Source organism: Salmo salar, chromosome ssa07 (assembly GCF_905237065.1).
Source record: "Salmo salar chromosome ssa07, Ssal_v3.1, whole genome shotgun sequence".
In the NCBI taxonomy this organism is placed as follows: domain Eukaryota; kingdom Metazoa; phylum Chordata; class Actinopteri; order Salmoniformes; family Salmonidae; genus Salmo; species Salmo salar.
The window spans coordinates 2,484,651-2,498,460 of NC_059448.1; the positions used below are offsets into that span (position 1 = coordinate 2,484,651).

General features: G+C 34.6%; 1 protein-coding gene across 2 annotated transcripts in view; it reads left to right on the plus strand.

The window, feature by feature from the left end:
• The window catches only part of LOC106591915 (F-box/WD repeat-containing protein 7), an 85,750-nt gene that overhangs the window by 36,559 nt on the left and 35,381 nt on the right, over positions 1-13,810 (plus strand). For both annotated transcript variants that reach the window (XM_045721402.1, XM_045721403.1), the window contains exon 6: positions 959-1,072. In XM_045721402.1, coding sequence (XP_045577358.1) covers positions 959-1,072 — 114 coding nt within the window. The remainder of the gene's footprint in view (positions 1-958; positions 1,073-13,810) is intronic.

The following is a 13,810-nucleotide window of genomic DNA, read 5'->3' on the forward strand; positions in this document are numbered from 1 at the left end:
CCTCACCTAAGGTATTACATAGAGAGGACTGGAGATATCACCTCACCTAAGGTATTATATAGAGAGGACTGGAGATATCACCTCACCTAAGGTATTATATAGAGAGGACTGGAGATATCATCTCACCTAAGGTATTATATAGAGAGGACTGGAGATATCACCTCACCTAAGGTATTATATAGAGAGGACTGGAGATATCACCTCACCTAAGGTATTATATAGAGAGGACTGGAGCGATCACCTCGCCTAAGGTATTATATAGAGAGGACTGGAGATATCACCTCACCTAAGGTATTATATAACACATAGAGAGGACTGGAGATATCACCTCACCTAAGGTATTATATAGGGAGGACTGGAGATATCACCTCACCTAAGGTATTATATAGGGAGGACTGGAGATATCACCTCACCTAAGGTATTATATAGAGAGGACTGGAGATATCACCTCACCTAAGGTATTATATATAAAGAGGACTGGAGATATCACCTCGCCTAAGGTATTATATAGAGAGGACTGGAGATATCACCTCGCCTAAGGTATTATATAGAGAGGACTGGAGATATCACCTCACCTAATGTATTATATAGAGAGGACTGGAGATATCACCTCACCTAAGGTATTATATAACACACAGAGAGGACGGGAGATATCACCTCACCTAAGGTATTATATAGAGAGGACTGGAGATATCACCTCACCTAAGGTATTATATAGAGAGGACTGGAGATATCACCTTACCTAAGGTATTATATAGAGAGGACTGGAGATATCACCTCGCCTAAGGTATTATATAGAGAGGACTGGAGATATCACCTCACCTAAGGTATTATATAGGGAGGACTGGAGATATCACCTCACCTAATGTATTATATAGAGAGGACTGGAGATCTCTGGAATAAAGGTTTGTATAATCTCTCTGGATTAACCTCTTCATTCTACCTCTCTCTCTCTCAGGTGTTAAAAGGTCATGACGATCATGTGATCACGTGTCTACAGTTCTGCGGTGACCTCATCGTCAGTGGTTCTGACGACAACACTCTCAAAGTCTGGTCCGCCCTCACCGGCAAGGTAAGGCCACGTACCCACACGGATGTTTTCATGTAAAGGAAGGACAACATGGGTAGCGTAATCACCCACATAGTTGATAGTGTGTAGAGCATCATATTCTACAGCTGCACCATCGAGAGCATCCTGACCTGGTTACATCACCGCCTGGTATGGCAACTGCTCGACATCCGACCTTAAGGCGCTTACAGAGGGTAGTGCGTACGGCCCAGTACATCACTGGGGCCAAGCTTCCTGCCATCCAGGACCTGTATACCAGGCGGTGTCAGAGGAAGGGCCCCAAAAATTGTCAAAGACTTCAGTCACACAAGTCATAGACTGTTCTCTCTGCTACCTCACGGAAAGCGGTACCGGAGCACCAATTCTAGGTCCAAGAGGCTTCTAAACAGCTTCTACCCCCCCAAGCCATCAGACTCCTGAACATTTAATAAAATGGCTACCCAGACTATTTGCTTTGCCCCCCCCTTCCTCTATGCATAAACACTTTACCTACATGTACAAATTACCTCATCTAACCTGTAACCCCCCCCACATTGACTCGGTACCGGTACCCCCCTGTATATAGCCTCCACATTGACTCGGTACCGGTACCCCCTGTATATAGCCTCCACATTGACTCTGTACCGGTACCCCCTGTATATAGCCTCCACATTGACTCTGTACCGGTACCCCCTGTATATAGCCTCCACATTGACTCTGTACCGGTACCCCCTGTATATAGCCTCCACATTGACTCTGTACCGGTACCCCCTGTATATAGCCTCCACATTGACTCTGTACCGGTACCCCCTGTATATAGCCTCCACATTGACTCGGTACCGGTACCCCCTGTATATAGCCTCCACATTGACTCGGTACCGGTACCCCCTGTATATAGCCTCCACATTGACTCGGTACCGGTACCCCCTGTATATAGCCTCCACATTGACTCTGTACCGTAATACCCTGTATATAGCCTCCACATTGACTCTGTACCGGTACCCCCTGTATATAGCCTCCACATTGACTCTGTACCGGTACCCCCTGTATATAGCCTCCACATTGACTCTGTACCGGTACCCCCCTGTATATAGCCTCCACATTGAGTCTGTACCGGTACCCCCTGTATATAGCCTCCACATTGACTCGGTACCGGTACCCCCTGTATATAGCCTCCACATTGACTCTGTACCGGTACCCCCTGTATATAGCCTCCACATTGACTCTGTACCGGTACCCCCTGTATATAGCCTCCACATTGACTCGGTACCGGTACCCCCTGTATATAGCCTCCACATTGACTCGGTACCGGTACCCCCTGTATATAGCCTCCACATTGACTCGGTACCGGTACCCCCTGTATATAGCCTCCACATTGACTCTGTACCGTAATACCCTGTATATAGCCTCCACATTGACTCGGTACCGGTACCCCCTGTATATAGCCTCCACATTGACTCTGTACCGGTACCCCCTGTATATAGCCTCCACATTGACTCTGTACCGGTACCCCCTGTATATAGCCTCCACATTGACTCGGTACCGGTACCCCCTGTATATAGCCTCCACATTGACTCGGTACCGGTACCCCCTGTATATAGCCTCCACATTGACTCGGTACCGGTACCCCCCTGTATATAGCCTCCACACTGACTCGGTACCGGTACCCCCCTGTATATAGCCTCCACATTGACTCTGTACCGGTACACCCTGTATATAGCCTCCACATTGACTCTGTACCGGTACCCCCTGTATATAGTCTCCACATTGACTCGGTACCGGTACCCCCTGTATATAGCCTCCACATTGACTCGGTACCGGTACCCCCTGTATATAGCCTCCACATTGACTCGGTACCCCCTGTATATAGTCTCCACATTGACTCTGTACCGGTACCCCCTGTATATAGCCTCCACATTGACTCTGTACCGTAATACCCTGTATATAGCCTCCACATTGACTCTGTACCGGTACCCCCTGTATATAGCCTCCACATTGACTCGGTACCGGTACCCCCTGTATATAGCCTCCACATTGACTCGGTACCGGTACCCCCTGTATATAGCCTCCACATTGACTCGGTACCGGTACCCCCTGTATATAGCCTCCACATTGACTCTGTACCGGTACCCCCTGTATATAGCCTCCACATTGACTCTGTACCGGTACCCCCTGTATATAGCCTCCACATTGACTCGGTACCGGTACCCCCTGTATATAGCCTCCACATTGACTCGGTACCGGTACCCCCCTGTATATAGCCTCCACATTGACTCTGTACCGGTACCCCCTGTATATAGCCTCCACATTGACTCGGTACCGGTACCCCCTGTATATAGCCTCCACATTGACTCTGTACCGTAACACCCTGTATATAGCCTCCACATTGACTCTGTACCGTAACACCCTGTATATAGCCTCCACATTGACTCTGTACCGGTACCCCCTGTATATAACCTCCACATTGACTCTGTACCGGTACCCCCTGTATATAGCCTCCACATTGACTCTGTACCGGTACCCCCTGTATATAACCTCCACATTGACTCTGTACCGGTACCCCCTGTATATAACCTCCACATTGACTCTGTACCGGTACCCCCTGTATATAACCTCCACATTGACTCTGTACCGGTACCCCCTGTATATAGCCTCCACATTGACTCTGTACCGGTACCCCCTGTATATAGCCTCCACATTGACTCTGTACCGGTACCCCCTGTATATAGCCTCCACATTGACTCTGTACCGGTAGCCCCCTGTATATAGCCTCCACATTGACTCTGTACCGGTACCCCCTGTATATAGCCTCCACATTGACTCTGTACTGGTACCCCCTGTATATAGCCTCCACATTGACTCTGTACCGGTACCCCCTGTATATAGCCTCCACATTGACTCTGTACTGGTACCCCCTGTATATAGCCTCCACATTGACTCTGTACCGGTACCCCCTGTATATAACCTCCACATTGACTCTGTACCGGTACCCCCTGTATATAACCTCCACATTGACTCTGTACCGGTACCCCCTGTATATAGCCTCCACATTGACTCTGTACCGGTACCCCCTGTATAAAGCCTCCACATTGACTCTGTACCGGTACCCCCTGTATATAGCCTCCACATTAACTCTGTACCGGTACCCCCTGTATATAGCCTCCACATTGACTCTGTACCGGTACCCCCTGTATATAGCCTCCACATTGACTCTGTACCGGTACCCCCTGTATATAGCCTCCACATTAACTCTGTACCGGTACCCCCTGTATATAGCCTCCACATTGACTCTGTACCGGTACCCCCTGAATATAGCCTCCACATTGACTCTGTACCGGTACCCCCTGTATATAGCCTCCACATTGACTCTGTACCGGTACCCCCTGTATATAGCCTCCACATTGACTCTGTACCGGTACCCCCTGTATATAGCCTCCACATTAACTCTGTACCGGTACCCCCTGTATATAGCCTCCACATTGACTCTGTACCGGTACCCCCTGAATATAGCCTCCACATTGACTCTGTACCGGTACCCCCTGTATATAGCCTCCACATTGACTCTGTACCGGTACCCCCTGTATATAGCCTCCACATTGACTCTGTACCGGTACCCCCTGTATAAAGCCCTGTTACTTTTGTAATGTAATTATATATATATTTTTTTACTTTAGTTTATTTAGTAAGTATTTTCTTAACCAACAATGCCGTTCAAGAAATAGAGTTAAGGGGCTTGTAAGTATAACTTTTTACGCGACCTTTTTATTTAACAAGTCAGTTAAAAAAATAAATTATTATTCACAATGACAAACCCTCCCTTAACCTGGCCGACGCTGGGCATACGGACGCATTGCACTGTAAAGTTTACACCTGTTCTATTCGTCTCACGTGACAAATAACATTTCATTTTATTTGTAGTGTGCTGTAAGACCTCTTAACCCACTCTACAATATGCTGTAATACCTACTGTAATCTACAGATTAAACACAGTTTATATACTATAATACCTACTGTAATCTACAGATTAAACACAGTTTATATACTACCTACTGTAATCTACAGATTAAACACAGTTTATATACTATAATACCTGCTGTAATCTACAGATTAAACACAGTTTATATACTATAATACCTTCTATAATCTACAGATTAATCACACACAGTTTATATACTATACTACCTACTGTAATCTACAGATTAAACACAGTTTATATACTATAATACCTACTGTAATGTACAGATTAAACACAGTTTATATACTATAATACCTGCTGTAATCTACAGATTAAACACAGTTTATATACTATAATACCTGCTGTAATCTACAGATTAAACGCAGTTTATATACTATAATACCTGCTGTAATCTACAGATTAAACACAGTTTATATACTATAATACCTACTGTAATGTACAGATTAAAGACAGTTTATATACTATAATACCTACTGTAATCTGCAGATTAACACACACAGTTTATATACTATAATACCTACTGTAATCTACAGATTAAACACAGTTTATATACTATAATACCTGCTGTAATCTACAGATTAATCACACACAGTTTATAAACTATAATACCTTCTGTAATCTACAGATTAAACACAGTTTATATACTATAATACCTACTGTAATCTACAGATTAATCACACACAGTTTATATACTATAATACCTACTGTAATCTACAGATTAAACACAGTTTATATACTATAATACCTACTGTAATCTACAGATTAAACACACACAGTTTATATACTATAATACCTACTGTAATCTACAGATTAATCACACACAGTTTATATACTATAATACCTACTGTAATCTACAGATTGAACACAGTTTATATACTATAATGTACAGATTAAACACAGTTTATATACTATAATACCTGCTGTAATCTACAGATTAAACACACACAGTTTATATACTATAATACCTGCTGTAATCTACAGATTAAACACAGTTTATATACTATAATGTACAGATTAAACACAGTTTATATACTATAATACCTGCTGTAATCTACAGATTAAACACACACAGTTTATATACTATAATACCTGCTGTAATCTACAGATTAAACGCAGTTTATATACTATAATACCTTCTGTAATCTACAGATTAAACACAGTTTATATACTATAATACCTACTGTAATGTACAGATTAAACACAGTTTATATACTATAATACCTGCTGTAATCTACAGATTAAACACACACAGTTTATATACTATAATACCTGCTGTAATCTACAGATTAAACGCAGTTTATATACTATAATACCTGCTGTAATCTACAGATTAAACACAGTTTATATACTATAATACCTACTGTAATGTACAGATTAAACACAGTTTATATACTATAATACCTACTGTAATGTACAGATTAAACACAGTTTATATACTATAATACCTGCTGTAATCTACAGATTAAACACAGTTTATATACTATAATACCTGCTGTAATCTACAGATTAAACACAGTTTATATACTATAATACCTGCTGTAATCTACAGATTAAACACAGTTTATATACTATAATACCTACTGTAATCTACAGATTAAACACAGTTTATATACTATAATACCTGCTGTAATCTACAGATTAAACACAGTTTATATACTATAATACCTGCTGTAATCTACAGATTAATCACACACAGTTTATATACTATAATACCTACTGTAATCTACAGATTAAACACAGTTTATATACTATAATGTACAGATTAAACACAGTTTATATACTATAATACCTGCTGTAATCTACAGATTAAACACAGTTTATATACTATAATACCTACTGTAATCTGCAGATTAACACACACAGTTTATATACTATAATACCTACTGTAATCTACAGATTAAACACAGTTTATATACTATAATACCTGCTGTAATCTACAGATTAATCACACACAGTTTATAAACTATAATACCTTCTGTAATCTACAGATTAAACACAGTTTATATACTATAATACCTACTGTAATCTACAGATTAAACACAGTTTATAAACTATAATACCTGCTGTAATCTACAGATTAAACACACACAGTTTATATACTATAATACCTACTGTAATCTACAGATTAAACACAGTTTATATACTATAATGTACAGATTAAACACAGTTTATATACTATAATACCTACTGTAATCTACAGATTAAACACACACAGTTTATATACTATAATACCTACTGTAATCTACAGATTAATCACACACAGTTTATATACTATAATACCTACTGTAATCTACAGATTGAACACAGTTTATATACTATAATGTACAGATTAAACACAGTTTATATACTATAATACCTGCTGTAATCTACAGATTAAACACAGTTTATATACTATAATGTACAGATTAAACACAGTTTATATACTATAATACCTGCTGTAATCTACAGATTAAACACACACAGTTTATATACTATAATACCTGCTGTAATCTACAGATTAAACACAGTTTATATACTATAATGTACAGATTAAACACAGTTTATATACTATAATACCTGCTGTAATCTACAGATTAAACACACACAGTTTATATACTATAATACCTGCTGTAATCTACAGATTAAACGCAGTTTATATACTATAATACCTTCTGTAATCTACAGATTAAACACAGTTTATATACTATAATACCTACTGTAATGTACAGATTAAACACAGTTTATATACTATAATACCTGCTGTAATCTACAGATTAAACACACACAGTTTATATACTATAATACCTGCTGTAATCTACAGATTAAACGCAGTTTATATACTATAATACCTGCTGTAATCTACAGATTAAACACAGTTTATATACTATAATACCTGCTGTAATCTACAGATTAAACACAGTTTATATACTATAATACCTACTGTAATGTACAGATTAAACACAGTTTATATACTATAATACCTACTGTAATGTACAGATTAAACACAGTTTATATACTATAATACCTACTGTAATGTACAGATTAAACACAGTTTATATACTATAATACCTGCTGTAATCTACAGATTAAACACAGTTTATATACTATAATACCTGCTGTAATCTACAGATTAAACACAGTTTATATACTATAATACCTGCTGTAATCTACAGATTAAACACAGTTTATATACTATAATACCTGCTGTAATCTACAGATTAAACACAGTTTATATACTATAATACCTACTGTAATCTACAGATTAAACACAGTTTATATACTATAATACCTGCTGTAATCTACAGATTAAACACAGTTTATATACTATAATACCTGCTGTAATCTACAGATTAATCACACACAGTTTATATACTATAATACCTACTGTAATCTACAGATTAAACACAGTTTATATACTATAATGTACAGATTAAACACAGTTTATATACTATAATACCTGCTGTAATCTACAGATTAAACACAGTTTATATACTATAATACCTACTGTAATCTGCAGATTAACACACACAGTTTATATACTATAATACCTACTGTAATCTACAGATTAAACACAGTTTATATACTATAATACCTGCTGTAATCTACAGATTAATCACACACAGTTTATAAACTATAATACCTTCTGTAATCTACAGATTAAACACAGTTTATATACTATAATACCTACTGTAATCTACAGATTAAACACAGTTTATAAACTGTAATACCTGCTGTAATCTACAGATTAAACACACACAGTTTATATACTATAATACCTACTGTAATCTACAGATTAAACACACACAGTTTATATACTATAATACCTACTGTAATCTACAGATTAATCACACACAGTTTATATACTATAATACCTACTGTAATCTACAGATTGAACACAGTTTATATACTATAATGTACAGATTAAACACAGTTTATATACTATAATACCTGCTGTAATCTACAGATTAAACACAGTTTATATACTATAATGTACAGATTAAACACAGTTTATATACTATAATACCTGCTGTAATCTACAGATTAAACACACACAGTTTATATACTATAATACCTACTGTAATCTACAGATTAAACACAGTTTATATACTATAATACCTGCTGTAATCTACAGATTAATCACACACAGTTTATAAACTATAATACCTTCTGTAATCTACAGATTAAACACAGTTTATATACTATAATACCTACTGTAATCTACAGATTAAACACAGTTTATAAACTATAATACCTGCTGTAATCTACAGATTAAACACACACAGTTTATATACTATAATACCTACTGTAATCTACAGATTAAACACACACAGTTTATATACTATAATACCTACTGTAATCTACAGATTAATCACACACAGTTTATATACTATAATACCTACTGTAATCTACAGATTGAACACAGTTTATATACTATAATGTACAGATTAAACACAGTTTATATACTATAATACCTGCTGTAATCTACAGATTAAACACAGTTTATATACTATAATGTACAGATTAAACACAGTTTATATACTATAATACCTGCTGTAATCTACAGATTAAACACACACAGTTTATATACTATAATACCTGCTGTAATCTACAGATTAAACACAGTTTATATACTATAATGTACAGATTAAACACAGTTTATATACTATAATACCTGCTGTAATCTACAGATTAAACACACACAGTTTATATACTATAATACCTGCTGTAATCTACAGATTAAACGCAGTTTATATACTATAATACCTTCTGTAATCTACAGATTAAACACAGTTTATATACTATAATACCTACTGTAATGTACAGATTAAACACAGTTTATATACTATAATACCTGCTGTAATCTACAGATTAAACACACACAGTTTATATACTATAATACCTGCTGTAATCTACAGATTAAACGCAGTTTATATACTATAATACCTGCTGTAATCTACAGATTAAACACAGTTTATATACTATAATACCTACTGTAATGTACAGATTAAACACAGTTTATATACTATAATACCTACTGTAATGTACAGATTAAACACAGTTTATATACTATAATACCGGCTGTAATCTACAGATTAAACACAGTTTATATACTATAATACCTGCTGTAATCTACAGATTAAACACAGTTTATATACTATAATACCTGCTGTAATCTACAGATTAAACACAGTTTATATACTATAATACCTGCTGTAATCTACAGATTAAACACAGTTTATATACTATAATACCTACTGTAATCTACAGATTAAACACAGTTTATATACTATAATACCTGCTGTAATCTACAGATTAAACACAGTTTATATACTATAATACCTGCTGTAATCTACAGATTAATCACACACAGTTTATATACTATAATACCTACTGTAATCTACAGATTAAACACAGTTTATATACTATAATGTACAGATTAAACACAGTTTATATACTATAATACCTGCTGTAATCTACAGATTAAACACAGTTTATATACTATAATACCTACTGTAATCTGCAGATTAACACACACAGTTTATATACTATAATACCTACTGTAATCTACAGATTAAACACAGTTTATATACTATAATACCTGCTGTAATCTACAGATTAATCACACACAGTTTATAAACTATAATACCTTCTGTAATCTACAGATTAAACACAGTTTATATACTATAATACCTACTGTAATCTACAGATTAAACACAGTTTATAAACTGTAATACCTGCTGTAATCTACAGATTAAACACACACAGTTTATATACATTAATACCTGCTGTAATCTACAGATTAAACACAGTTTATATACTATAATGTACAGATTAAACACAGTTTATATACTATAATACCTGCTGTAATCTACAGATTAAACACACACAGTTTATATACTATAATACCTGCTGTAATCTACAGATTAAACGCAGTTTATATACTATAATACCTTCTGTAATCTACAGATTAAACACAGTTTATATACTATAATACCTACTGTAATGTACAGATTAAACACAGTTTATATACTATAATACCTGCTGTAATCTACAGATTAAACACACACAGTTTATATACTATAATACCTGCTGTAATCTACAGATTAAACGCAGTTTATATACTATAATACCTGCTGTAATCTACAGATTAAACACAGTTTATATACTATAATACCTGCTGTAATCTACAGATTAAACACAGTTTATATACTATAATACCTGCTGTAATCTACAGATTAAACACAGTTTATATACTATAATACCTACTGTAATCTACAGATTGAACACAGTTTATATACTATAATGTACAGATTAAACACAGTTTATATACTATAATACCTTCTGTAATCTACAGATTAAACACAGTTTATATACTATAATACCTACTGTAATGTACAGATTAAACACAGTTTATATACTATAATACCTGCTGTAATCTACAGATTAAACACACACAGTTTATATACTATAATACCTGCTGTAATCTACAGATTAAACGCAGTTTATATACTATAATACCTACTGTAATCTACAGATTAATCACACACAGTTTATATACTATAATACCTACTGTAATCTACAGATTAAACACAGTTTATATACTATAATACCTGCTGTAATCTACAGATTAAACACAGTTTATATACTATAATACCTGCTGTAATCTACAGATTAAACACAGTTTATATACTATAATACCTGCTGTAATCTACAGATTAAACACAGTTTATATACTATAATACCTGCTGTAATCTACAGATTAAACACAGTTTATATACTATAATACCTGCTGTAATCTACAGATTAAACACAGTTTATATACTATAATACCTGCTGTAATCTACAGATTAAACACAGTTTATATACTATAATACCTACTGTAATCTACAGATTGAACACAGTTTATATACTATAATGTACAGATTAAACACAGTTTATATACTATAATACCTGCTGTAATCTACAGATTAAACACAGTTTATATACTATAATGTACAGATTAAACACAGTTTATATACTATAATACCTGCTGTAATCTACAGATTAAACACAGTTTATATACTATAATGTACAGATTAAACACAGTTTATATACTATAATACCTGCTGTAATCTACAGATTAAACACAGTTTATATACTATAATCTACAGATTAAACACAGTTTATATACTATAATACCTGCTGTAATCTACAGATTAAACACAGTTTATATACTATAATGTACAGATTAAACACAGTTTATATACTATAATACCTGCTGTAATCTACAGATTAAACACACACAGTTTATATACTATAATACCTGCTGTAATCTACAGATTAAACACACACAGTTTATATACTATAATACCTGCTGTAATCTACAGATTAAACACAGTTTATATACTATAATGTACAGATTAAACACAGTTTATATACTATAATACCTGCTGTAATCTACAGATTAAACACACACAGTTTATATACTATAATACCTGCTGTAATCTACAGATTAAACACACACAGTTTATATACTATAATACCTGCTGTAATCTACAGATTAAACACAGTTTATATACTATAATGTACAGATTAAACACAGTTTATATACTATAATACCTGCTGTAATCTACAGATTAAACACACACAGTTTATATACTATAATACCTGCTGTAATCTACAGATTAAACGCAGTTTATATACTATAATACCTGCTGTAATCTACAGATTAAACACAGTTTATATACTATAATACCTACTGTAATGTACAGATTAAACACAGTTTATATACTATAATACCTGCTGTAATCTACAGATTAAACACAGTTTATATACTATAATACCTGCTGTAATCTACAGATTAAACACAGTTTATATACTATAATACCTGCTGTAATCTACAGATTAAACACAGTTTATATACTATAATACCTGCTGTAATCTACAGATTAAACACAGTTTATATACTATAATACCTACTGTAATCTACAGATTAAACACAGTTTATATACTATAATGTACAGATTAAACACAGTTTATATACTATAATACCTGCTGTAATCTACAGATTAAACACAGTTTATATACTATAATGTACAGATTAAACACAGTTTATATACTATAATACCTGCTGTAATCTACAGATTAAACACAGTTTATATACTATAATGTACAGATTAAACACAGTTTATATACTATAATACCTGCTGTAATCTACAGATTAAACACAGTTTATATACTATAATCTACAGATTAAACACAGTTTATATACTATAATACCTGCTGTAATCTACAGATTAAACACAGTTTATATACTATAATGTACAGATTAAACACAGTTTATATACTATAATACCTGCTGTAATCTACAGATTAAACACAGTTTATATACTATAATGTACAGATTAAACACAGTTTATATACTATAATACCTGCTGTAATCTACAGATTAAACACAGTTTATATACTATAATGTACAGATTAAACACAGTTTATATACTATAATACCTGCTGTAATCTACAGATTAAACACAGTTTATATACTATAATCTACAGATTAAACACAGTTTATATACTATAATACCTGCTGTAATCTACAGATTAAACACAGTTTATATACTATAATACCTACTGTAATCTACAGATTAAACACAGTTTATATACTATAATACCTGCTGTAATCTACAGATTAAACGCAGAGTTGTCTTTAAAACGCTCGCCATTGGCTACCGTTCACAGCCTCGTTTTCAGCCGGCTCCTTTTTCCACGAGAATAGCCCCGCCTTTCTGTGATGCGCGCGTCTACCACTTTGTGTTGCCGTTAGCATG